This window comes from Alexandromys fortis, unplaced genomic scaffold (assembly GCF_014885135.2).
Source record: "Alexandromys fortis isolate MF-2015 unplaced genomic scaffold, M_Fortis_MF-2015_v1.1 scaffold_137, whole genome shotgun sequence".
Lineage (NCBI taxonomy): Eukaryota > Metazoa > Chordata > Mammalia > Rodentia > Cricetidae > Alexandromys > Alexandromys fortis.
Window position 1 is genome coordinate 3,322,120 of NW_026068009.1, and position 26,653 is coordinate 3,348,772.

The window sequence follows — 26,653 nt, forward strand, 5'->3', positions numbered from 1 at the left end:
TCACAATAGATCAGCCCCACTGTCTCCGTGGGTGGGTGCACCCCTCGTGGTCCTGACTTCTTTGCTCATATTTTCCCTCCTTCTGCTCCTCCTTGGGACATTGGGAGCTCAGTCCAGTGCTCCAGTGTGGGTCTCTGTCTCTATCTCCATCCATCTCCAGATGAAGGTTCTATGGTGATATGCAAGATATTCATCAGTATGGCTATAGGATAGGGTCATTTCAGGTTCTCTGTCCTCACAGCGGTAAAAAACAATGACTTCTCGAATTTTGCATGCAAATGGATGGAAATAGAACACACTATCTTGGGTGAGTTCTTAAGCACGATGTCCTTCAGTGATGGACTGGCACATGGAATCCAGGTAGACCCTTCCCTCCACCAAGCTGCTTTTCGTCAGAGTGTCCCACACTACAACAGAAAGGAAAGTCAGCCCCCTTGCTCTCTGCTGGAATGGAAATGCATACCTTGTGCATTGCACACTGGAAGTGTGTAGTTTGCTTTGAGTCTCAGGTCAGACTTGAAAAGCATCAGAACTGAAGACTACTGCCTTTACTCTCTTGAGTTCCTCCCAGCCTCCTGCTTTCATACTCCTGCCAGAAATGTTCAGAAATCTCTACTCACAGCTTTCTGAGGCTTCTTTAGCCACAGCTACAAATCCTTTCACATTCTTTCCACAAACCAGTTATGAAAGCCTACAAACCATATGGCCAAGGTTATTGGTGCAACCATCTCATTTCTGGAACTAGTTTCTGTTTTGTTTTCTCTCCATTATGACCAAATGCCTGACAAGAATCCACTTCCAGGAGGAGCAATGTATTCTGACTCACGGTTCTGGGTGATGCAGTTCATCTGGCGAGAGAGGCATGTGAGAGCTGCTTGCATTTTCAGCGGCCAGGAAGCAGAGAATGAGCCCGTCAGTGACTTTTAGTATTAGTTTTTCTATTAGTGCAGGATGCATCACTGTTTTAGTACCTATGTCTGTATATGTATAAAACCGTCTTACAAAGATGTGATCGTGTGAAAATGTTTATTTTTCTTCATGTTTGGATAGATGTGTCATATATTATTTTAATGATTGACTAATTTGACAAGGCTGTTTTTATTTTTAAACAGTTTGGGAGTAGTAGAAATATAAAGATTGAGCGAGTATAATTTTTTTTAAACTTTTTATTGCTCCTTTGTGGATTTTACGTGCATCCCAATCCCATTTATCTCCCCATCCCTCCTCTGTCCTTGTAATCTTCCCCCAAAGTAAAACAAAATAAAATCTTAAAAAAAAAAATCTCATCATGGAAGCTATGGTGTGACACAGTAAGTCACACAGTAAACCTTTTCGTTTATTCATCTTTACTGCTAAGTGTTCATTGCAGTGAGTCCTTGGCCTGTCTGTCTGGCCTTAACTTCTAATAGTGAGCCCTCACTGGGGCTCCTCTTGGATATCCTGTGTCATGGAGATCCTGCAGCTTTGGATCTGCAGGACTGGCCCTTCACATGCTCCTGCAGTTCAGAGATGGGGTGGATTTGCACTGGGCCTGGGTAGTAGCTGGATGGGTCAGCCCACCAGCTCTCTGTCATTCTCACCACCAGGATGAACTCTCCAGAACTTCCCTGGCTAGCTTTCTCTTTGGAGCAAGCAGCAAGGGGTGGAACCAGTTTCCCAGCTCTGGGGCTGGCCCACACCACCAGGGCCAGCTCTACTGTGAAGCCAAGAAAATGGCAGGAACTACTCTCCTAAGTGCTTAAGTCCTTGAGGGGGTCAGGGCTAGCTCTCCCTGCTCTCATGACCTTAGGATGACCCCAGGGATAGTTCTTCCACCTGCCACAGGTAGTGAGGGGCTGGGGGCATCTTTCCCTCGTCCAGTATAATCTATCTGTGTAATTATTTGTAATCAAGTGTTAGGCGAGAATATGTACACTAGTGTATTAGGCAGAATTACCCAGCAAAGCATATAGAAACTCTAGAGTATATGTAAGAGAGAATTTGATAGATTGACTTACAGTCACAAAAGTAGAAAAGTTCCTGTATGGGAGTTTGTGGGCCAGGGATGCTGGCAATGACACAGTCTAGGCAGCCAGAAACATCCAGACATAAGATATGGTAGTCCCCAGTCTCTGGAAGAGACCTGAAAGTCCCATGGAAAATTAACTAGTTCAAGTGCAAAGACTGAGGAACCTGGACACTTGATGTCCAAAGCAAAGTAAAGCATGCCTGCCTTAGAAGGAAGAGCAGAAAAATAGATTGAGTGGCTCTTCTAGAAAGATTCTTGGCAGTCTTTTTAGAATTCTCCCTTTGCTCATAATTTTAGACTATATTTGGGGATGATAGATGAGATGAGGTAAAGGAACAATTGTATGGACTTTATTCTTTGTTTGCTTGTGTTTCTAGACAGGATTTCACTGTGTAGCCCTGGCTGTCCTGGAACTCACTCTGTAGACCAGTCTGTCCCTGAATTCACAGAAATCCACCTGCCTCTGCTTCCCTGAGACTAAAGGGTGTGCACCACCACTGCCCAGCTAGACTTTATTTTTTAATTTTTTGAAATTTTATTTTAAATTTTTTGTGTGTGCACGCGTGCATGCGCTCATAGAAATTGGAGGACAATTTTGTAGGGTCAGCTCTTTCCACCTTAGATTTCAGAAATTGAACTCAGGTTGTCAAGGTTGCATAACAAGCGTCTTTACTCACTGAGTCATCTCACCAGCCTGCTTATTTTTTTTTTATTGCAGCTTTAGGCTCCCAGAAAAATAGACCTTTATGGAGATTTTCAATCATATTTATTCTGCCTCCAAATGTGCACAGCCTTCCTTATTACCAACATTCTGTTCCTGGTGTTACATTTGTTAGAACTGAGAAACCTACATGGATACATTATAACCATCGAAGTCTGTGGTTTGTGTTAGTGTTCACCTTGGTGTTGAATATTTGGTTAGGTCTGCACAGATGTAAAATGGCAGGCGACCACCTTGTATTGACACAGAACACTTTCACTGCCTTCAGAGAAGGTGCCTGTGAGTACTGACTTTCGCAAGGATTTCATCTAAGAGCATACTACCTAGGTTTCCATGGAAGAGTTCTTTTTGATTGACATATGATATAATTTAATCATAATAAAAGTTACCAGTGCTAAGTATGTCCTGATGAGTAATTGACATGCATATAGTCGCGTATGTTGCTTTATCATGTTGCCAAACATTTCTACCTTTTCCCAAGTTTCCTTATGTCCCTTTAGTTTATCACTTCCCTACTGCTGATCTGTTTTCATTCATTATAGTTCTGGAACTCTTTTTTTTTTTTTTTTTGGACATTTACTTAAAATTCTGAATCATATAGTATTCCCAAGTGCTGAGGTTCAAGGTGTGCCACCATATCTAGCCTTATTAGTTCTTTTACTCCTGAGTTACATTCCGTGCTATGGGTATACCACAGTTTGAGTATCCATTCCTCTGTAGAGTGGCATTTGAGTTGTTTCTAGTAATATAATATGGTCATCTGGTTTACTCAGTTATAATATGCCCAGGTAATTGACTCACCTGTCTTCCTTTCTGAGTTGGCATGTCTCATGTGTAGCTGAGTTGATAGCTATGATTATACCTGTAGACAGCACTGGAGAATATCAAAGCAGTGAAGATTGTGTTTGGACTTGTTATGATTTGTACTTTCAGCATTTTGTTATCTTTGGTGCCCTACTGTTATTATTTGGGGGCCTTATCATACTAATTATGTCCTGTCTCTTTTTAACAATTTTTCTTTAATCATACCTTCCTATAACCTCTAATTATATTTGTTTCTCCCATCATTAAGTCTGCATGTCATAGACTCTTCAAATGTACGACGCTCCATTTGTTTCTAGGTCCTTATCTTTCATTTTAATTCTGTAAACAGTTTGTCACTACACCATTATATTGAAAGAAGTCACTATTGTCTATCCTGTTATATGTTTTTTTCTTGATTTCGTTTTTTTTCTTGCTTGCCTGCTTTGTTTTTTTTTTAATTAATTAATTTATTTATTAAAGATTTCTGTCTCTTCCCCACCGTCGCCTCCCCTTTCCCTCCCCCTCCCCCAATCAAGTCCCCCTCCCTCGTCAGCCCTGTGGGAAGTCCAAGGACCACCCCCCTCCATCCCCGTCTAGTAAGGTGAGCATCCACGAAACTGCCTAGGCTCCCACGAAACCAATAGGTCCAGTAGAATCAAAAACCCGTTGCCATTGTTCTTGAGGTCTCAGTAGTCCTCCTTGTCTGCTATGTTCAGCGAGACCAGTTTTGACCCAGGCTTTTTCAGACCCAGGCCAGCTGGCCTTGGTGAGTTCCTGATAGAACATCCCAATTGTCTCAGTGTATGGGTGCACCCCTCGCGGTCCTGAGTTAATTGCTAGTGCTCTCTCTCCTTCTGCTCCTGATTTGGACCTTGAGATTTCAGTCCGGTGCTCCAATGTGGGTCTCTGTCTCCTTTCATTGCCTGATGAAGTTTAATATTCAGGAGGATGCCTATATGTTTTTCTTTGGGTTCTCCTTCTTATTTAGCTTCTCTAAGAACCCGAATTATAGGCTCAATGTCCTTTATTTATGGCTAGAAACCAAATATGAGTGAGATCATCCCATGTTCCTCTTTTTGGGTCTGTTTTTTTTTTTTTAATTTATTTATTTATTAAAGATTTCTGTCTCTTCCCTGCCACCGCCTCCCATTTTCTTCCTCCTCCCCCAATCAAGTCCCCCTCCCTCCTCAGCCCAAAGAGATTTCGTTTGTTTGTTTTTGTGGTGTGGGAGGTTGAACCTAGGACTTCTCATGAGCTAAAGTGATGGACCATTGAGTGAAATTACCACCCCAAACAAACCATTTGAGATGGTCATCTGACTTGACCAGCCTTCTTACAGCATCTAGACATGAACTTCCTTCCACGTTTTCTGCGGTTTACCCTGAGCTCCTCTGACTACAATTTCTTAGCATGTCTTTTTATGTAATTGTTGGTATTTACATGTTAATACTTTGGGGCTTTTGGGACTGTGTCCTTGTTTCCTTCCTTCCTTCCTTCCTTCCTTCCTTCCTTCCTTCCTTCCTTCCTTCCTTCCTTCCTTCTTTCCTTCCTTCCTTCCTTCCTTCCTTTCCTCCTCCTCCTCCTCCTCCTCCTCCATCTTTTAATGGTCTATTTACATAATTATTTAATAGCATTCAATGGCAGTATAATTTTTATGTTTGGATTAGTTATGTTCTACCATTTTATGTTTGCTTCGTCTATTTTTCTTCTGCTTCTCTTGGAATATTCCATTTTAATCGATATCATTTTGATTGTATCTTTGTGTAACCTTTCAGTAGTGAGTGCCTCAGTGACTAAGAATGTATACTTTCATTTTTCACAGTGCATTTATAAATTATGTATTATGTGTTAATTCAATAGCGTGATGGTTAACTTTAGTTGTCAACTTGACACATTTAGAGTCACCTGGGAAGAGACTCTCAATGAGATATTGTCAGTATTGGGTTGACCTGTGGGCAGTCTCTGGGAGATTAATTTATGTAATTGATGTGCAAAGACCCAGCCCCTTGTGGACAGCATCATTCCCCAGTCAGGAATGATGACCTCTATGAGTCTAGCACTTAATCTGAGCCACAAGAAAGTGGGCATGAGTGTTCTCTCTCTGCTCTTGACTGTGGCTGTGATGTGACTTTCTTCTTCAGGCTTCTGCCGTTCTGACCTCTGTGCAGTGCTGGACTGTACCCTGGAATTTATAAGCTAGAATAAGCTTTCTCATTGAGTTCCTTTTCATTCTATTACAGTAACAGAAATGCAAATAGACAAGTGGGAATAGTGGTTCCTTTACCTTTTCCTTACAACCAGGAGTGTGAGTGTGTGTGTGTGTGTGTGTGTGTGTGTGTGTTGCTGGGTATTGAACCCAAGAATTTGGATGTGCTGAACCAACACTATCACTGAACTATACTTTCCCAGCATTTGACAAGCTTCTTATTTTCCTTCTGTCCAAATAATTCCTATTTATTTATTTATTCACTTATATTTACTTGTTTCTTTTTCTTTTTATTTAAATTGCTTCTTCTTAGCCTTTTGGCTAAAATCACATGTACTTTTTTTTGTTTGTTTTGCAGTGCTAGGTTTCAAACTTGGCATTATACACATGCAAGCCAAGGGCTATATTGCTCAACTACAGCCTCAACCCTAAAGAAAATTATTACTATTATAACTATTATTATAAACTTGTATATTTAAAAAAATCCCTTAGTAAAATTGGCCATACTAAAAGTCTGTCAGACACAAAAGAATAGCCATAAGAATAGCAATAAGTTTAGCAATGGTTTGTAAATTAGTAGCATTTTAATGAAAGGGCCCTTGTTCTGTAGACAAGGAGGCTGGTCCTGAGGGAGGCTTCCCAGGGAGCTTGAATCTCAGACATGGACCACTATATAACCAACAGTTCCTTCAGATCAATTCTTCTAACTGTAAATTAGCATTATTTATCATATTTATAGAGGATTTTGCATGAGATTTCGATGGTTTTCCAATATTACTGCCATTGTTTCATTAAAAAAATACTTTAAATCTTTGGCAAGAGCTTTAGTTTTGTTTGCTAGTGTTTCGGTTTGTTTCAGGGGGGTAGATTTTGGGTTTGGTTGGTTGGTTTTTTGGCTGGTGGAGGGCAGTACTTGAGACCAAATCTAGGATTTTGCACATGCAATGCAAGTATTCTGCCGTCACACTCTATCCTCAGCCCTGGCAGTGGTTTTGAAATAGATTCGCGTTGTGTCATCAGGTGTTTAGGACACTGAACTTCTGAGGGATGTCTAGTAGAGACCTGGATGTGATTGTAAAGAGATGAAGCATTAAGGACGGAGGGCTCTCTGGAGACTAATTTCACAGTAGTCACTAATGCATGTTTATAGTGCTTTTCATTTATGTTTTATTGGTGTGACAGTTTTTGCCTCTCAGTTCAACATTACAACTGCTGAGGTCTCCATTTAACACATTTAACAGTTGCGCTTACATATACTACTGTACAGTAATTGGTATTGTTCAAGGTTAACCTTTATGCTTTAGGAAAATATATTAACAGCGATTTAAAATTGTACCTAGTAAGTACTTTCCATTAATGCTAATACCTATGATAATTTGAAAATGTAAATATATTTCCACTGGCTTTTAATTTTATTTTTGTGTATGTATATGAATATAGGTCTATACTCAGATCAGAGGACAACTTGGAGTAGTTGGTTCTCACCTGCTATGTTAATAAGGCAGAGGCTCTCTTTTTGTTTTCTATAATTAAACATTAAATTTCTACAAGAGCAGAAAAGTGTTGTATCCAGTAAAAGCACTGCATTTCATAGTCCTGAATTTGGAGCCCAAGTTTCAGGAAGCATTGGTGTTGAGTGAGTAACAGTAACAGCATGCACAGTGCTCTTGTGCTTCCAGAGGTTGCATCATGTGATGTGGCTGAGATTTTGAATTAAGTATTGGTCATGTGTGTTAGAAAATACTGCAAGAGGAAATGTCTAATCTTTTAACTTATCTGGACCACATTGTTATATAAAGCTAATACTTAAAAGCTATGCAATCTGTTTTACAAAACATTGCAGAAAAAAATCCCATAATTTTGTAATTTTGTATTGGACTGCATTTTATAACCATCGACTCTCCTTAAACTCTGTGGATAATTATATTTTTTTTAATTAGCTCACATATAAACTACGGTATATAATAGGTTAGAGGAGGTACCAACTTCATGCCTTACGACTGTAGAAACTGAGCCATTAAAGAAGCTTTTAAGTCATTAATGAAGTTAAAACCCAAAGCACTATAATAATTTTTTTGCCCTTAAAAATATCCAATTCATTTCTAGGTATCTGTGTGCATACTACACATTCACACACACACACACTTTTATATTCACTGCTGATTTCAAAGACTCTGATGTACATTAGTTGTCCGGCCTAGATCATACTCTGCTCTCAGGTGTGCCCTGTAAGAATCCTACAAATGATTAGCCCCGGGCACAAACTGACTCATTTCCAAATACAGCTGATGGAGAAAGTGGGATTATCGTACTAGAAATTATCCACACGCTTCAGCAAAACTACCAGTTATCCAATTATGTACGTTCTCTTCCTGCAATATACAATTATGTTTAAACTTTCTTCAAACTTGAAAGAGTTCTTAATCCACCTTCCCCATCTATTATCTTGTATCAGTGTGTGGTAAATGTACTTTTATACTCATTATCTCATTTTCCTGACTGTCAATCATGTTTTAACCTTCTATAAATCTGGCTTCTAAATCCAGTATAATCTAATTTTTTCTAGTCACCAGCAGTGTCAGAAATTATACAAATGGAGCCTTTTGTGCAATCTTTTAACATTTTAAAAATTACTTCTAAATAAACCTACTTCATTTACATATATATGTGTATTTCTCTAATAAATGTAGGAGGTTTACTATGGAAAATTAAAAAAAGCATTAAACATTTATGAAGCTAACCTTTAAGAACCTTCCATTTTAAAGGAATTATCCCCTAAATAGCCTTTTAATTGTCAGCATGTTTTTCCAGAAGTGAACATTTCTACAGTTCTCATTTTTCACTTACAGTTATAGTTTCAGCCCTCTTCATATTCACACACAAACACACACACACACACACAGACGAACAGATCTGTGGAGTTGGATCGGTAGCTCCTGATAGAACACTTGTTTGCCATTTCAGAAAGGCCAGCATAACTAACATAAATACCCGAGGGATACATGCAATGCTAGGGAGTATAAGTTAGCAAATTGCTTTGGAGATTCAGAATTCAAAAGAAATGCCTAATGTAAGGCAGAAATTGAAGGGCTCAATAATAACTAGGAAAGAGAACTGATAACATCTGCATTTGGCTGATTGTAGGCAAACTCTATAGTTTGTTGACTCTAGTGATTGATCATAATCAACGGGGCTAAGAATAAGGTCACGTTGTAAAAAAAGAATGTGAAAGTCAAGTTCAGGAAGCATTTGAGGTAGTTTTGTTCCATATTAAGTAGTTACTCAAATGTTACTCCAATAAATTCTAACTTTTGTAATTCGAGAGAAAAAGAATAGGTAATGGGGTATCTGTTGTTGCTCTTGGAGGCAGGGTCTTACTATATTGCAAAGACTGACTTTGAGAGTTCCTAGACTCAAACAATCTATCTGCAGTCTCTGTTTTTAAATAATTATAGTTGGACTTAATTAGACTTCTGTTCTCACTGAGTTTACATGCCATCGTGGTCGTAAAAAGTGCCAGGGCTTGTCAGTGTAGTATCTAGAAGTGGCCAGTATTATCCAAAAGAAAGAAATGGCATGTGGATGCCTAGGTGGAAGGGCAATGTAGCCCCACTCATTCCTTAAACTTAGTACATTAAATGACAAACAGGGAATCCTGCAGAACCTGGCATCTCTGTATGGAGGCAGGCCCAGCTCTTCCAGAGGAGGGAAGCCAAGGAACAAGGAGGAAGAGGTATGCTTCCCGCATGCTCATGCCTCCGCCATGCAGCCATTTTTTAGTTCATCGCCTTCTTTTCTTGCATGGTTTAAATGCTTAACAATTATTTTAAGATTTTTGTAAGTCTATAGGAACCTGTTAATATGTTTTGACTGACATGCTATGTCATAATTTTGCCTCATAACTGTTATAACTCAGCCTTCTGAGTTTCAATTTCTTTTCTTTTGATATAATTTAAAAATTTGTTAATTATAACATATTTCTTTCTTTGCAGAAAAAAGCTTTAAATTAAATACTTGAAAGCTAATATTTCATTTCATTAACCAAATTTCAGAACTTTTGTTTTTTGTATTCAAATTAACACTTTTCTATATATTAAGATTTTTTTAGCAGTAAAAATATTCATAGATTTCCTTTTAAGTGAATTTTTGTTGTTGTTGTTCCTCTTTTAGGTTTATCTAGCAAGACTGAGGCAAATAAGACTACAAAATTTCAATGAGCGCCAACAGATTAAAGCCAAACTTCGTGGTGAGAATGTAAGTAAAAATCAATTTTTCAAAAATAATTCAGTAATAGATTAACTTTAAACATACCATGTCCATAATATTAAAAGCTAAAATTGTTAAAAGAAAATGAAGGTCAAAGACCAGAAAACTATATGTAGGAATGAAGTAAATCTTAAATACATGATTTCAAATTGGTAAATCGTTTGTTCCATAGGAATTTTAATATAGAACATACCTGATGTGCCTGAAGGAGTTAAAGGCCACTTTCATCATTCTTTCCTCCTCTTTTGCTGGGGGGCGGGGGGGAGTTCAGTTGCAGCTCTGGGAGAAAACTGACAGCAGTCAGTGGTTTCATTACACATGTTGTTGGTTCAGGCAGAGGTGGCACTGAGCTTGGCTGCTGTTTGCTAAGTGGTATGTTGACATTTGTTCTAGAGCGAAGCTAATGGTACCAAAGGACCAGAAGCAATTGAAGAGGCTGACTTGAGGCTGAAAAAGATGGAGTCACTTAAGGTATGCACTAGATAACATAATTTCTTAGGAAATTGAAAGCTGAGAGAGAAAAGTTTGTTATTAAGTTTTTTTTACATAGATGGATCATTATCTTACTTTAACTTTTGATTTCCCGTTTATCTATCATCTTACAATTTCTGGGAAATAGCACTTTTTACATTTGTACAACATTTATGAAGAACAGGTAGGTGAGATTATGATGTGAATACATAGAACTGTGACACATGTAATTCTTTAAAGTGGGTTACTGATGGAGGAAGGTCATTGGTTAAATAAACTGCTTTGGCCCTGATAGGTAAGAACATAGGTGGGTGGAGTAAACAGAACAAAATGCTGAGAAGAAGAGGAAGTGAGCTCAGAGATGCCATGCTCCCCTCTCCCGGTCAGATGCGATAGGTCTGTTCTGTGAGGCAGATGCGATCAAGCTCCGGCCTAGGATGGACATAGGCTAGAATCTTCCCGGTAAGCGCACCTCGGTGCTACACACTTTTTTAGAAATGGGCTAGTCCAGGTGCGAGAGTTAGCCGAGAAGAGGCTAGATATAATGGGCCAAGCAGTGCTTCAAAGAATACAATTTGTCTGTTGTTATTTCAGGGCATAAGCTAGCAGGCGGCCGGGGTGCTGGGGAACGCAGCCCCGCTGCTCCTATTACTACAGAATGGCGCCCAGATGTGTGGACAACTGAATCCACTGAAAGCCTAAGAAAGTTTGGGAAAGAGTAAAGCATGTTTTCTTGGTAGCAACAATTTCTCGGGTCTACTCTGCTTGCTAGAGGCAAGCAAGCGCTCTCATCTAAGAGAGGCTTCCTGACTCAGCTTTAGCTGCAAACCCTGCAGCTCATTAAGAGGTCCTGCCACAAAACACTTGGTGTTGACGAAAAGCTGAACACATGCTTTTCACTTTTCAGCCGTAGCAGGAAAAAAGCTGCGCCATTTAAAAATACTGGCTTTCTGGGCCATCCTGCCAGGGCAAACTCTGACTGTTTGAGGCAGGAGGGCCAGCTACAGAGAGAGTTCGGGGTTCCTGACTCATGAAAGAGTCTGCAAGACATTCTGCAGGACACAACAGATAGTGACTGAACTGACTTTGAATTTTCCTGCTTCATGGAAATGTCTGCTGGATACCATGGGCCTGAAGGCTGAAGATGGATGCCCCAACAGTACAGAGGAACTTTGGGTGACTGTCCAGACAGCAAAATGTCTCTGTCATTTCTAGAATTTTGAAAGTTGCTATTTCTTGTTTACTTAGGTAATATTATATCCTTCTGGAGTCTTTGATGCAGTTGAAGAATAGATAGATAGTTATAATTGTTTTCCTTTGTTATGATAAAAGATAATGTAGATATAAATATTGTAACTCTAATTCTTACTTGATAACTGTTTTGTTATATGTAATTTTGCTATGTTAAAGTTAAAGCCTTCCTTCCTTTTTGTTTGTAGTAATATGAGCGGCGGGGCTGCGTCTCCAGTACCCTGGCCGCCTGGCTAGCTTATGCCCCAAAATAACAACACACAAACTGTATTCTTTTAAACACTGCTTGGCCCATAAACTCTAGCCCTTACAGGCTAATTCTCATATCCCGATCAACCCATCTCTAATAATCTGTATAGCATCAGTCTTACCGGGAAAGATTCAGCATGTCTGACCTGGCAACTTGCTTCATGGTGTGTGGCTCTGAGAGGAGCTGCAAGATTTCTGAGCTCACTTCCTCTTCCTCTCAGCATTTTGTTCTGTTTACTCCACCCACCTATGTTCTTACCTATCAGGGCCAAAGCAGTTTATTTAACCAATGACCTTCCTCCATCAGGTTACTCCTATAGTCCGAGCATTCAGTGGGCTGAGGCAGGAGGATGGCCATAAGTTTGAGGCCAGGCTGGGATATATACATATAAATTGCAAGACACTGTCTCAAATGACATCTACAAGTTTCTCTGAAGATGAATGGGATATTTATAACAGTTGTCTTAAGTGTTTACATTTTAATTTCCATTCCAGTGTATTGGACTTACGGCCAATATCACTGATCCCCTGTTGTCCAAGGTTTGAGGGGTACAGAGTGAGTGTCCGTTTTTATTCTGGAACCACACACATACTTCTTTGCTGGCTTCAAAGTCAGTATCCTTTTAGACCCAGGTTGGAGGATGATACCATAGGCTTTCCTTCTCATAACTAATTGTGTTAATGGTTTTCATTTTCAGGCCCAGACAAATGCCCGTGCTGCTGTCCTAAAAGAACAGCTGGAGCGAAAAAGAAAGGAAGCCTATGAGAGAGAAAAGCGGGTGTGGGAAGAGCAGGTAAGGCTCCTTGGTTCATGTCCTTGGGCTCTTTTGAGGATCGTCAAGTGTGCCATGATCAAGCCATAGCAACACTTTTTTCTGATTTTTACTCACTTTCCTTTCTCTCTTCCTCCTCCTCAGCTCTCCTTTCCCTTTAGCCCCACCCCACCCCAGCACCCTTTGTCTTTCAAATTTAACGATAATCTGCCACTGGTTTCTACTACTACCTCAAAATCTTTTAAATTCTTATAAATGACCTTCTAGCATATGTGCAGAAAAACTGTCTTCCTGTGGTTGTGTCCTCTGCTGGGCTCTTCAGCCTGTTCTGCTGATACCTCACACATGGGTGATTGTAGGGTCGAATAAACTTTAGTTTCCTCATAGGACTCTTCCTTCCTTTGGCTTTACCATCCTTTTCACAGTTCTGGTTCTTTTCCTTTCTTCATGTGCTTGGTTTTTTTTTTTTTTTTTTTTGTTAGGGTGATTTTTGTTGCTTTAATCCTGTTGGAATTTGTATAGATATAACATAATTAAACCTATAAGTTAAATTTAAGAAATGATGTGTTTATAAAGTTTCATCCAGGAACATGTTAATTTTATGTGTCTATTCATTATTTTATATCCTAATTTTTATTATATAAGTGACTTGTAGATCTTTCATATATTTTGTTTTCCATCTCTAACAGAATATTGCTTGTATTTGGAGAAATTGTAGATTTTTGCCTATTTTTAGGTCATAGTAAGTTTCCTGGTCTGTAATTTTCATTTAACTTCGTGGGATCTTAGGATGCAGCCTTGTCATGATATGCTGCCGCAGCTCCTCCCGTTTATGATACAAATGCAGGCATTGGTAACTACTGCATGTGTTGTTTTTCTTTAATTTTGACTACAAAGCAGAGGAAATGCTTATATGAAGTCACATTTACAGTTTCAGTCAGAACTGGATTGGCTCTGGGTTACACATTTTTCTCTGCTGTCTGTAATGTCAACTTTTGTTCTTACTGTGTCGCTTGTTGTATTAGCCTTGGACAATGATAGTAATAATAGGGATGACTTGTTCTTGTTCTTAACAGAAATGGTCCAGTGTAGCACTGCATGCTGTACTAGGAAGAAATAATGGTTTTATGTCTCACTCAGTCAATTTATTTCAAAGATTATGAATGGAAGAGTCAGAACTCCAGAGCTCAGAAATAAGACTAAGAACTTCTCAATAAATCTCTTTTATTTATATCCAATATAATTTTGGTTATAACTTTTCTAAGTTCTTCAATCTTTGCTATTTATGTTTTTCTCTTTAACTTCAAAACTAAACAGTGGAGAACTCACCTTCACCTTGTCCCTTTTCCGGCCTAGATTTCAGCCTTAGCACAAATAAGACTTGACTTATTGTACATACACTCCCATCTTTTCAGACATCTAGGAATTATTTCCTGCTCCTCTGGCCTTTATTTAGATTTCGTATTCGACTCATGTTCTTAACATAATGTTCCTTGTTTTCCCTCTCAGATGTAGTATTAGTATAGGATGGGTATGAAGCAATAACTGGTAGGTTAACATTTTTTACCCCAAGAACAACAGAATTTTTCAAAAGTATATACCATCTTTTTAATAGTCAGAACCATTCATTTCTTGTGTTGCCCAAATCTCTTCCAAACTTACCTTGCCCTCAGAAATAGTTGTGAGGCTACTTCTGGTGCATACGTACCCAGTGATGGGAAACCAGAGTCTACATTATGTCTTCTAGGATTATGTCTTCTGCACAGGAGGCAAAAGCCCAACTAGTACATGCTGCCTTTCGTATTATATCAGGACAAGTTGGTGTAAAACTGTGTGTGTGTGTGTGTTTTAAGTTTTTGTCTTGGTGAACTTATTACCATTGTGTCCAGGTGCAGTATCACAATTGCAAGTATTAAGGTCATTGTTTTTCCTTTTTAAACTAACCCTTAGTAATCCATTCTAACATTTTTTATAAACCATGAAAGTGGGTGGAATAGTATTGTATCCATCAAATACAGTGAACTTATATGTGGTCCAATTCAGCCTTATTTTTTAAAATGCTGAGTTCAGACAAAAGTCTCATGGAACATCAAATTGTTTGATAATAGTTGACATGAGCTTCACTTTTTGTTTCCCCCACAGTCTTGGCTCCTGGGTCAGCTATTTAACTGCTCCCATCAATATGCACACACAGGCCCTCTTTAGCAGCAGGCCTCTGCTTGCTTGTTTCATTACCTGTGTTCCCCCAAGGTAGGGTGAGTGTCTGTGTCTCAGTTCATCCTGTGACTGGCATAGCACATTATCAAATACTGTTTTTCCTAGACCTGTAGGCCCTACTCACTCAGAATTTTGTGCCTCCATCAGCTCAAGTTCATGTAACTCAGAAAACACAGCGTCAGATTAGCTTTGTCATGATGATGGTGATGATGATGATGATGGTGATGATGAGGAAGATAAGGAACAAGCGGATATATTTGTTTTGAATTTTATGACTCAGCTTATTTCAAATCTGTATAGAGGATTGTTCAAGAAACATTTGTTTATTGATTATAGCCTAGTATAGGAGAGAAAATGTGTCTGGAATGAGACATCTGACTTTTGGTCTCAGTTCTGCCAGCTGATAGTCTGGATTTGTTCTTCCAACAGAAGTTTAGCTGTGATATATCCTTAGGTGCTACAGAAGTACATGCAAAATTATTCCATATTCAGGATATGAAGTCGGGCCCTTTGGCCTGGTCCTGGCATACCTACTCATCCTTCCTAATCCAGGTACAGAAGTGGATGGCTACCATTCTGTGACTTAAGACTTGAGAAATCCGTAGTGATTTACATTTGTAAAGCTGCTCCATTTTTTTTTTTTTTTTTGATTACAGCTTTACTTTTGTCTTTTGGTGCTACCACTGATTTAAGTTTTCAGCACATAGTGAAATTGAAATAGAAAATAGAAAATCTTGTAATGGTAACTGAAAGCCTGTGGAGGTGTAAGTAATGTGAAAATGTCTCAAATTTGTCAAGCTTGTGAGGGCATGGCAGGGATGTGTGCTTCTATAGAGTTATTTTAAAGCCTGTCTTCCAAGAGTCAGGGATGTGGCTCAACAGTCAAGGCTTGCCTAGCCTGCCCAAGCTGTGGGTTCGATTCCTAGTACCATAAGAAAGAAAGGTTCTTATCTTCATTATGGCACTTCGTGCCTGTATTCCCAGCATTTAGGAGCCTGTGCTGGTCTATGTGCCAGCCTGGGCACATGCATGCGCATGCACACACACACACACACAAGCACACACACTCATATATACACACAGTAGGCAGCGTGTCACTCTCAAATCCACACACATATATATGTATGTATGTATGTATGTATACATACAAACACATACAAAAATCTGACTTGAGAAACTTTCAAGTAAATGTTTTAGTCCTGTTGAAAAGTTTTCTATTTAAAACTGAATGAGTTTTGTAAAACTATACTGAGAAGGAAGTAAATATTCCAGACTTAGCCCTGTGATCAGTTTAATTGGCCATGTGATCAATTTCATTTTAAAAAGTGACTTTTTGATTTTTGAGACTTCATGGGTTTCGTCTTATATAAAATTTTATTTTTGGTTTGTTTGTTTTGTTGTTCTTTTTTTTATATAAAGATGAACTTTTAATTGGGACTGGTTTACAGTCCATGGTCATCACGGTGGGAAGCATGGCGGCACACAGAGAGACATGGTGCTGGAGAGTAGTTGAGAGTTCCACAACCAGAGCAGCAGACAGCAGGGAGAGAGAGTGACACTAGACCTGGCTTGAGCATCTGAAATCCCAGAGCACACCCCAGTAACACACTTCCTCCAACAAGGCCACACTTCCCAGCAGGGGATATGTTTATGTATATAGGAATTATGTGGATAAGAAAAACTTAATTTGTATAGTTCGGAGTATCAAGTCCTTCCTCATAGTAGACAGCTAGTCTACCATTGAATTACATCCTAGCTTGAAAGAACTTTTTAACAAGTATGGGTAAATGTAGATAGGGGGATAGCTTAAGTGGCAAAGTTCCTGCTACGGGAAGCCTAAGGGACTCAATTCAGATCCACAGCACTGACATAACAGCTGGGCAAGGCTGTGCACACCTATTATTCCAGTACTGGGGAGGCTGAGGCAGAAAGATCCTTTGGATTCACTGAGCAACCAATCTAGAACAAATCTGCAGGCGGTGCAGTGAGAGAGCCTACCTACTAAAATAAGTTGCAGAATGATCGAGGAAGGCACGTGACATCAATCTTTTGCCTTCATACATACGCAAAAATCATTATGACCAAATGAAGTATAATTTGTTGAGGCAGTGAGAGTATTGGTCTTTCTTTCAAGAATTTCCTTTATGCCCCTATTAATAGGTGACTGCCCAGTAATTTCAAGAATAGCTTTTAAGATATTCTTTTTTAATGTTTTCTTTATTATTTATTATGTATACAGTATTCTGTCTACATGTACACCTGCAGGCCAGAAGAGGGCATCAGATCTCATTATAGATGGCTGTGAGCTACCATGTGGTTGCTGGTAATTGAACTCAGGACCTTTGGAAGAACAGGCAGTACTCTTAACTGCTGAGCCATCCCTCCAGCCCCATAAGATATTCTTTAAGACATATAAGAAAATGCTTAACATCCTTAGCCATCAGAGAAATACAAATCAGAACAACTCTGAGATTCCATCTTAGACCTCTAAGAATGGCCAAGGTAAAAAACACTGATGACAACTTATGCTGAAGAGGTTGTGGGGTAAAGGGAACACTCCTGCTTTGCTGGTGGGAGTGCAAGCTGGTACAACCCCTTTGGATAGCAGTATGGGGATTTCTTAGAAAAATTAGGAAACAACCTTAACAAGACCCAGCAATACCACTCTTGGGTATATATCTAATGGATGCTCAATCGTTCCACAAAGATATGTGCTCAACTATGTTCATAGCAGCATTATTTGTGATAGCCAAAACCTTGAAATAACCTAACTGCCCCTTAATTGAAGAATGGATAAGAAAAATGTGGTGCCTTTACACAATGGAGTACTACACAGCAGAAAAAAATGACATCTTGAATTTTGCAGGCAAATGGATGGATCTAGAAAACATCATCTCGAGTGAGGTAACACAGACCCAGAAAGACAAATATAATATGCATTCACTCATTTTACACATAAATTTTAGACATAAATCAAAGAACCCCCCCCCACACACACACACAATTTACAATCCTAGAGAACCTAGACAACAATGAGGACCCTAAGAGAGACATACGTGGATCTAATCTACATGGGAAGTAGAAAAAGACAAGATCTGAGTAAATTTGGAGCATGGGACCATGGAGAGGGTAGAAGGGGAAGGGAATGAAAGGGAGGGGAGCGGAAAAAAAATATAGTTCAATAAAAACAATAATAACAAAAAAAGCTATTCTTGAAATTCATGAATAAGTTGAGAAGGGCATTTGATGCTATTTTCCTTAGTGAAATTGTTTCAATACTCATTGTAACTTCTACTCAATTATTCATACAACTATATTACTTTTTGATCCCTTTAAATCATAGTTTTCTTTGAATTTCATAAGGTAAGGTATTTGACTTGTGGATCACTGTTTCTTGTGAACTTCTGTTTTAAACCTCCAGTGCACTGCCTAAACTTCAAACTCCGATTATACACAGATGACTTTTTGTTTTTGTTTTGCATTCTTAAGATCAGAAACTTGGCTTCTGCAAGTTAATTCATCAGTAATTCAATCTAAGCTTTTGGTGCTTATGCCAAATGATCTTATTTGATAAAGGTTAAATCAATAATTGCTGTGTGCTTCACACAACTGATTTCATTTGATCTCTTCAGAAAAGAGAAAATGAGGACATCACTCTTTTGTTAGAGGAAGAAATTGAGTCTCAGAGTCTAAGCAATGAAAAATCACAAGACTATTAAGTTTGAGTTTGAGACCTTCCTTGAGTGTAGAAGTGTCCGACTTTGACCCTGAAGGGCTGCTGAGGCTCAGGGTGCTTTGGAGGCTGCTATCTTCAGCACCTCATCTGACTTACACACTCAGTTCTTGTTTTTTTTTTTTTTGTTCTAGTTCAGATCAGGTAGTGTTTCTCAGGAGTACAGTCAGTTACTTCCCTTTCCATTGCAGTTTGCAGCCTTTACAAGAGAACCCTGCCTTACTCATTACGGTCTTAGTCACCTAGATTGTTTGTACAGATAGGAACGTAGTACATCTCTCAGTTTGTTAGTAGATATCAAGACCTATGAATTTGTTTACTCATGAAAGAATCACATTAGAGTCATGTATTGAAATTTTAGGAAGTATTTCTTCAAGAAAATTGGCACAAGATTCTAGAAGTGTCACTATTTACAACCACGGTGTTTCTCAGCAGTTTTTTAATTTTGGTTTTTTGGTATCTGCCCCAGTTTTTAAAGAAATCACTTAAAACTTAATATATTCTAAAAATGCTGATGTTATGTAGGACAGTTTTAGAATTTATTCTGATTCCCATAGAATTTGAGAGGCCTTTAATATACATTCTTATGTTAACAAAACAGTTTCAAAATATTAGCATATTCCTTCACAGTGAGAGTACTTGGTTGTTATGAGTTCTAGATACTTTAAAAATTTATTTCACATCTTGAAATCAGTATAATTAATAATGTTGGCCATATCAGTTGTGCCACTGTTTAAATATATAGATACTGGTATAATAAAAATTGGAAGTCTAAATATTAGAATTACCACTTTATTCATAGCTCAGTTGTGGTGGCATTTTGTTTGTGATTCTAAGAAATAAACCTTGTCTGAAGATCAGAGTGCGGAGTTAGCCACTAATTAGCCATAAAGGCTAAGCAGTGGTGGCACCATCTTTAATCCCAGCACTTGGGAGACAGAGGCAGATGGATCTCTGTGAATTCGAGGCCACTGTGGGCTACATGAGATTGATTCAGTGTAAAAGAGAAACAGAACCAGGAGGTGGTGGCTCTCCCCTTTAATCCCAGTACTTGAGAGTCAAATGCCTTTAGTGCCAGTGCTAGGGAGGTGGAGACAGGAAAGGATATGGCTGGGAGGAGGGAGGAATATAAGGCAGGAAGAAACAGGAGCTCAGCCCATTCAGTCTGAGGATTCTTGGGGACAGGATCTTGCCCACTTCAGTCAAGTTGCTCTATTGGCTGGCTTCCTAATACTTCTCTGATCTTCCAGCATTTGCCCCAATATTCACTCTGGGTTTTTATTATTAAGACCAATTAGAATTCACACTACACTCTGTAACAACTACCTGAAATATATACTTACTGAAAGTCTTAGTAATCAAGAAAGATTTGAAGTTGGGAGCAATTCACTCTGTGCTACAACAGTACAGCTAATTCCACTGCCTCTCTTTATTTCAGAAGTTTACTGTCTGAGAGCTGGAAAGATGGCTCAAGAGTGTTCTTGCAGAGCACCCAAGTACAGATCACAGCACCTGCTTCAAGCAGCTCTCAACTTCCTGAAACGCTAACTCATGGGAACCTCTGGGGTCACCTCAAATGCACAAATACAAACTATAATAGTAAAATTTTAAGCTCACAATATTTATGCTGATTAGAGTCCCAATGACTAGCACCTGATAAAAGTGCACTTCTGTCGAAATATGGGTTTCAGGCTTTAAGGAAACTACAAAATTTGGGAGAAATTTTAGAAGCATTTCTTTCTGAAATATAAAATTAATAAACTACTTTTACATTAAACATTGTATTAGATTAAAATAACATAATGGTATTAGACATGAATATTCTATATGGCTCTTACACATTGTTTATGTGTGTATTTATTATTTTTATGGGTATGTGTGTATGCGCACCAAGTGTGTGCAGGAGCCCATGGAGGCCAAGAGGGCATTGGATCTCCTGGAACTGGAGTTGACAATGGTTGTGAGCTACTGTATTGGTGCTGGGAATTCAACACAGGTTCTCTGCAAGAGAAGTAAGTACTATTAACTACTGAGCATTCCTCATGCCAACCCTTAAAGACTTTTGGCGGAATCATTTTATGAGACATTGCTAGAGCAGTGGTAGCCAGTTTTATTTAGGACTGCTTGTCAGACACGTGGCTGTGTTTGCACATGCAGCTGGGGGTTTGTGTGCTCACATTCTACAGCATGTATCATAGTGTCCAGCCCAGTGAGGAATTGAGGAATTGGAAGCTATCTGTACTGTGCATTAGAGAGATCTTGGGCCTTTTATTTCTCTATGAGGATATGAAACCCAGTGTTTTTAGCTGTGTTTTCTGTTTCTTGCAGTTGGTGGTGAGGGTAAGGAGCTCAGATGTTTCTCTACCTTTGGAGCATCAAGAAACGGGGGGTTCTCCACCAAAGCAGCAAATGAGACCTGTTATTTCTGTGACTTCGGCTTTGAAAGAAGTGGGCCTGGTAAGTTTCATAAAATTTAGAGCTCCTCAAAGACTACAGATGAATTTAAGCGAAAATGAATTGAATGGATCACATTGGTTTCTAATGCCTCCTTGTTGTTTCCTAGAGTAAAAAGATTGTCTTCTGGATTTTTTTTTTTTTTTTGGCTTCCTCTGAATTTTGGGACTTTTCTGCCCATGGATTTTTATCTAGGTCTCAGTTATAGATAAATATGCCTTGAACACTCTGCTTTTGAAGATTCCCTATATACAGAGCTAATCAATTTCAGATCCAAAGTGTTTGAGAAATAAAGTCACGTTGTTGCTGATGTGCTTACACAGGCCAGTACTGATGGCTTCTGTAGTGCTGATGTTCATGCTGTTAATCTGTATCACAACTGTTTTCATAGCATGTCTGTCTGTTAGGTTTTGTAACTAATTTAGAGACAGTTCGTGGTATGTGCAGGATATCATATGCTGTATGCACTTAACCATTTTAAATATGAGAATTGAGCACCTGTGGATTTTGGCAAGGGAGCAGAGAGATCGTGGAACCAGTGTCTCACAGATGCATGCGTATAGGACGCGCATTGTGTTGAAATGACTCTCTGATAGACTAGTAAGATGGCTCTGTGGGGAAAGGAGCTTGCCACGATGTCTAGCGATCAGAGTTTGATCCCTGAGACTGACCCACATGGTAGAAGGAGTGAACAACTCCCTCAAGTTTTCTTCTGACTTCCATGTGCATGTAATTGTAGCAGCAGCAGCAGCAAACATACACACGCACTAATTAAATGTAGTAAAAACAATTGAAAGCAATATACGGAAAATAATGTGGCAAACAGTTTTGTACCCTAACCTTCATGATTGGCAAAGTTTTAAAGAATAATATCTCTTATAGTACTTAAAGTAAGTAACTATAGACATGAACTCTACACCTGTTTGAAATTTTGTAACATGGGAAATGATGTTCAATGTAATTAATTTTTTTTTACCTTCTACTTCTGACTCTGTATGCTAGCTATATAGATAACAAAACAAAAAAAATATGCAAACAAACAAAAGTTTAAAATTGTAAGTGTGCACCAGGTTACCTGTCTAAAAAGACTGTTCTGGATGAAAGGACTGGCTCTGAATGTGGAGTGACTCCCTGTGTTAAACTGCTCTGAACACAGTCTGCTGAGCCCTACAACCTAGGAACCTCTGTTTTCCTTTCCCAGTAGCTACTGTCTGTGACTTGTATTTGTTGTTGAGATTTCTTAGATGTTTTTCATACTGCAGAGATTATTGGTTACTACAGAGATTTCCTGCAGCCTTTGTGCTTATCATGAGAATAAGGCAGAGTATAAAGCTCTGTGTCCCTGTTCAGAGCTTCATAAAAGAATCTTTTCTCCCAGTAGGTTTTATCTCTTTCTGATAATGACTTTGCATGTGCCGCATTGTTTACAGCAACTTTAGATACCTTGTGTGGTTTCCTTCCTGGTACCCAGTCTCACACCTCCAGTACCTGTCATCTCTGACTGCTTTCCTGGGTAAAATCCTCCTTGTCTCATTTACATGTGTTACTGTAATTCTGATCACTATGCTCTTATGTTTTCAAGTCTTAGAAATCTGTGGTAATCATGTGACTAAATGTTTTTCTTATTGTTGTGTTTATAGAAACTGCTCATTTAAAACTTTGAAGATTAGTCACACTGGTATAGCCTTCATAACAACTAATCTTTTTCTTTTAATGTATTTTTAAATATTAAGTTTTAAAGAATATCTTTATACTAATCAGAAGAAAAGTAAGAATCTGTTTTTACTTAACCTCTTTCCATAGATAAGAAAGCTACTTGTTAATTGTGTTTAATGTTTTGGCTTAATGTGTATGTATATGTAACATAAAGTTGTTTTCAAAATAACACAGCCTATCCTGAATTCCTTTATCTACCAAAACATCCCCTGGGACTAAGATTTTAGCTCAAGTGGTAGAACACTTGCATGAGGCATTCAGTCCCCAGGATCATTTATTTTTAGGACGTAATTATTTTATGCATTTGGGTGTTTTGCCTGCAGGTATCTCTGTGCACAGTGTGTATGCCTGGTGCCCCAAAAGGCCAAAGAGGGTGTTAGGTTCTTTAGAATTGGAGTAAAGTTGGTTGTGAGCCACCTTGTGGGTTCTGGGAATCATACCCAGGTCCTCTGCAGGAGTAGCAAATACTCTTAACCACTGAGCCATATCTCTAGCCTGAAGAATCATATTTTTTTTAAAAAGCAAAATATGGCAACCCTTTTCCTAACTCTAATAAACAAAGTATATGAATTTCTTTTCATGCCTGTCATTGACTTTAAATTATCAAAAATTAGATACCAAAGAAGACAGAGATAATTGTTAGCAGTAACCCACAAACATGACAAATAACTGAGAATTGACATACACACACATATATTTAACTTACTAACTGATTGATAATGTTTAAATGTCCGTCATTATTTATAATGACAGAAGCCGTGTTAACATTTCCCAGCAATGAGAAAAGTTCACAGGGTTAAATTTCAGTTAAATGAAAAACTGAAAGTAACACAAATATCAACTGTTTCAGAGTTCTAAAATGGTTTTCTCTTATTCTTCAACCGTCTTGTGTTTAAAGGACAGAAGTTTAACTGAAACCCAAGAAACTTCAGAAGAAATGCAAAAGAGCAGCAGTGCTGTTTCAGTAAGTACAGTTTTCAGAGACTCTGTCAGGCTCTTATTTAATAATATGCTCACTAAAGTTTAACTGTTTCAGAGCAAGCGAGAAATACTGCGTAGGCTAAATGATAATCTTAAAGCTCAGGAAGATGAAAAGGAGAATCACTCAGATTCTTGTGAGGTCGCTGGTCACAAGGATGCCAAGGAGTATGAAAAAGAAAATGCCATTTCCTCTGATCGTAAGAAGTGGGAGGTCGGAGGTCAGCTTGTGATTCCTCTGGATGAAGTGACACTGGATACATCCTTCTCTGCCTCTGAAAGTATGTATGAACATGTCCATGTCCTGTCTTGGGTTAGCACTCACGTAAACTTGTATCCTGGCCATCCTAAGGAACCAACATGTGGATGGGTTGAGAGAGGTAGAAGAAGTCTGTGCAACTCCCTCATGGGCATATGAAGTATCTTTCAGTACACTATAAAGACATGAAAAATGGTTTGGTTTTTACAGTAGCAAGAATTTTTCTGTAAGAGTGTAGTGAGAGGAGAACTAAAGAAATGTATTTAAATTGTACTGTTTGAACCCTTTACACCATGTCAATCTGTTACATTCTTTGTTCTTGTTGTAGTGGAAGGGGTTCCTGGTGGGTGACACAGTATCTCAGTATGTATCCAGCACTGTCCTTGAACTCATGGTCTTCTTTTCTGTCTTCTCAGTGCTTAAAGTTACAGATATGTGTTTCCCAGCTCCCCCACTTTTGGTTTTGTGAGATAATCTCTCACTATATAAATACCAAGCTGGTCTTGAATTCATAATCCTCTTGCCTCTGCCCTCTGAATGCTGAGTACATGCCCAATTCTACCAGTAATTTCTAATGAAAACAAGAGCTGTGCAAGCTCAGAAGAGCCCCTTAGACATTAGGAGGAGTTCAGGAGGTTTAACTAGAAAGAATTCCTAAGCACCCACTGTGTTCTCTCAGGAATCACGGCCTTCGTTGTCTCCTTACCATCTTCTCACAGCCCCTTCACAATCCAGGGACTCGGCTCGCCCTCTTAGTTCTTCACGGCACTCTGTCCTTTTCCTTTGCCGCTCACTGTGAACGGCTCGCCTCTCACCTCTTAGATGTGCCACACTCTTTGTCTCCACAACTCCTCGGGAGTTTTAGGTGATACTTCCTCCCTCTGTCTGAGTCTGAGAGCTCTCTATATACTTTTAAAAGATATGGTTTTTTTTTTTTTTTATTCTAATTCTTCTCCTGTCCTTGCTTACCTTACTTTTTCCTATCAGTGAACAAAACTACTCAGTCACGGAAGACCTTCATATTGGTAAATTCAACAGCCTGATTTTATAGTTCTGTGTATAATCAGATACATATGTCTTTTTCTTCCCTTAATGAATAATAAACCTCATTCATTTAAGTTTTTATTTAGAATTTAAAGTAATGAGTTTTCTTGTGGGAGTTTCATAATTTATTTTCATTGATAATCAGATGTTTTTTTTTTTCCCTTAAGTATGTTGCGTTTTCTTTTAACATATAAGCTTTTTAGCTAAGCTTATCTGACATGTACTACATGTTCTGGGCTTTCTGTGTGTGCGTCACTCAAATTTTATACAGGAAATAGTTAATAAATAAATAAAAGGACACACAACTCCTGTTGTGAAACGTCTGAGGTGGGAGACTATAGCCGACTTGGCTTCTGGAGCAGAGGTTCTCAACCCTCTGTGGGGGTTGAACGACTGTTTCACTGGATCACTCCAGACCATCGAGAAAACACAGATACTTACATTATGATTCACAATTACATTTATGAATTAGCAACAAAAGTAACTTGATGATTTGGTACTGTATGAAAAGGCTCCACGCAGCATTAGGAAGATTGAGAAGCACTGCTCTGGGGTAATAATAGACCACTGCCACTGTGCAAGGTCAGTAGCCGGCAAGGCTGAGAAATACATAAGCTTCCTGGAAAGGGTTCTATAGACCTGTCTGGTATGGAACTCACTGAGTTCCTGCTTCAGAATTTCTAAGTCCTAGGGTTCCAGGTGTATATATCACCATGCTCAGCTTCTCTTATTTCTTAAGAAACTGGGAGGACTGATCACAAATAAACCAAAAACACAAGAACTGGGTGATCAGTTCTGCTTCTTCCTTAGGCCTGGTACAGTAGTTTCCTAAAACATGAAGGGCAATCCTTCCTGTTACCAGGTACTTGCTGACATTAGCTTGTTTATCTTTCTGAGTACATTCAGATATATGTGCTTATAAATGTTTGTGTGTATATATAGATTAAATAAAGATATTTATTTAATGTATACACGTGTATGTATATACACATATATGCACATATATCCATATATATGTGAATGGGCGTGTTCATATATAATTCTCCCTTTATATTGCATTATTGGTTATATGCAGTTTTATTTGCATTGTTCTAGATTTTATTTTTAAGTGTATTTTATGGACCTTATACTACTACTACATTAAAATTCTCTTTATGTTGGTATATCTCATTGTGTTATCATATCTAAATTCCTAGAATTTCATTATGAGAAATTTCAAACATGTAGAAGAATTTAATAATTTTGCAGTAGGTGTTATAAATCATCCCTTTACCTTATACCATTAGTGCTGTACATTGTATCTATCCTGTACTCATCAGTCTTATTTTTGACATAATTCAGAGTAAACCGCAGATATTGGTATATTTTCCTGTATTTCACAGCATATAGTCACCATCAGAATTCAGTATTTATTTAGTTTTTCTCCTTTTATGTTATTTTAAGGATAATGATTTGTACATTTGCTGAGTTCCAGCAAATACGTGGATGTATTTAACATTTATT

The 26,653-nt window shown here is 38.6% G+C and overlaps 1 protein-coding gene across 5 annotated transcripts in view; it reads left to right on the forward strand.

The window, feature by feature from the left end:
* Nucleotides 1-26,653, forward strand: part of Nek1 (NIMA related kinase 1) — a 125,486-nt gene that overhangs the window by 56,829 nt on the left and 42,004 nt on the right. For 3 of the 5 annotated variants that reach the window (XM_050161814.1, XM_050161815.1, XM_050161818.1), the window contains 7 exons: nucleotides 9,389-9,472; nucleotides 9,910-9,993; nucleotides 10,399-10,476; nucleotides 12,675-12,770; nucleotides 21,028-21,156; nucleotides 23,768-23,833; nucleotides 23,906-24,128. In XM_050161814.1, the coding sequence (XP_050017771.1) occupies nucleotides 9,389-9,472; nucleotides 9,910-9,993; nucleotides 10,399-10,476; nucleotides 12,675-12,770; nucleotides 21,028-21,156; nucleotides 23,768-23,833; nucleotides 23,906-24,128 (760 nt within the window). The remainder of the gene's footprint in view (nucleotides 1-9,388; nucleotides 9,473-9,909; nucleotides 9,994-10,398; nucleotides 10,477-12,674; nucleotides 12,771-21,027; nucleotides 21,157-23,767; nucleotides 23,834-23,905; nucleotides 24,129-26,653) is intronic. The other 2 variants (XM_050161816.1, XM_050161817.1) reach the window with 1 other exon arrangement.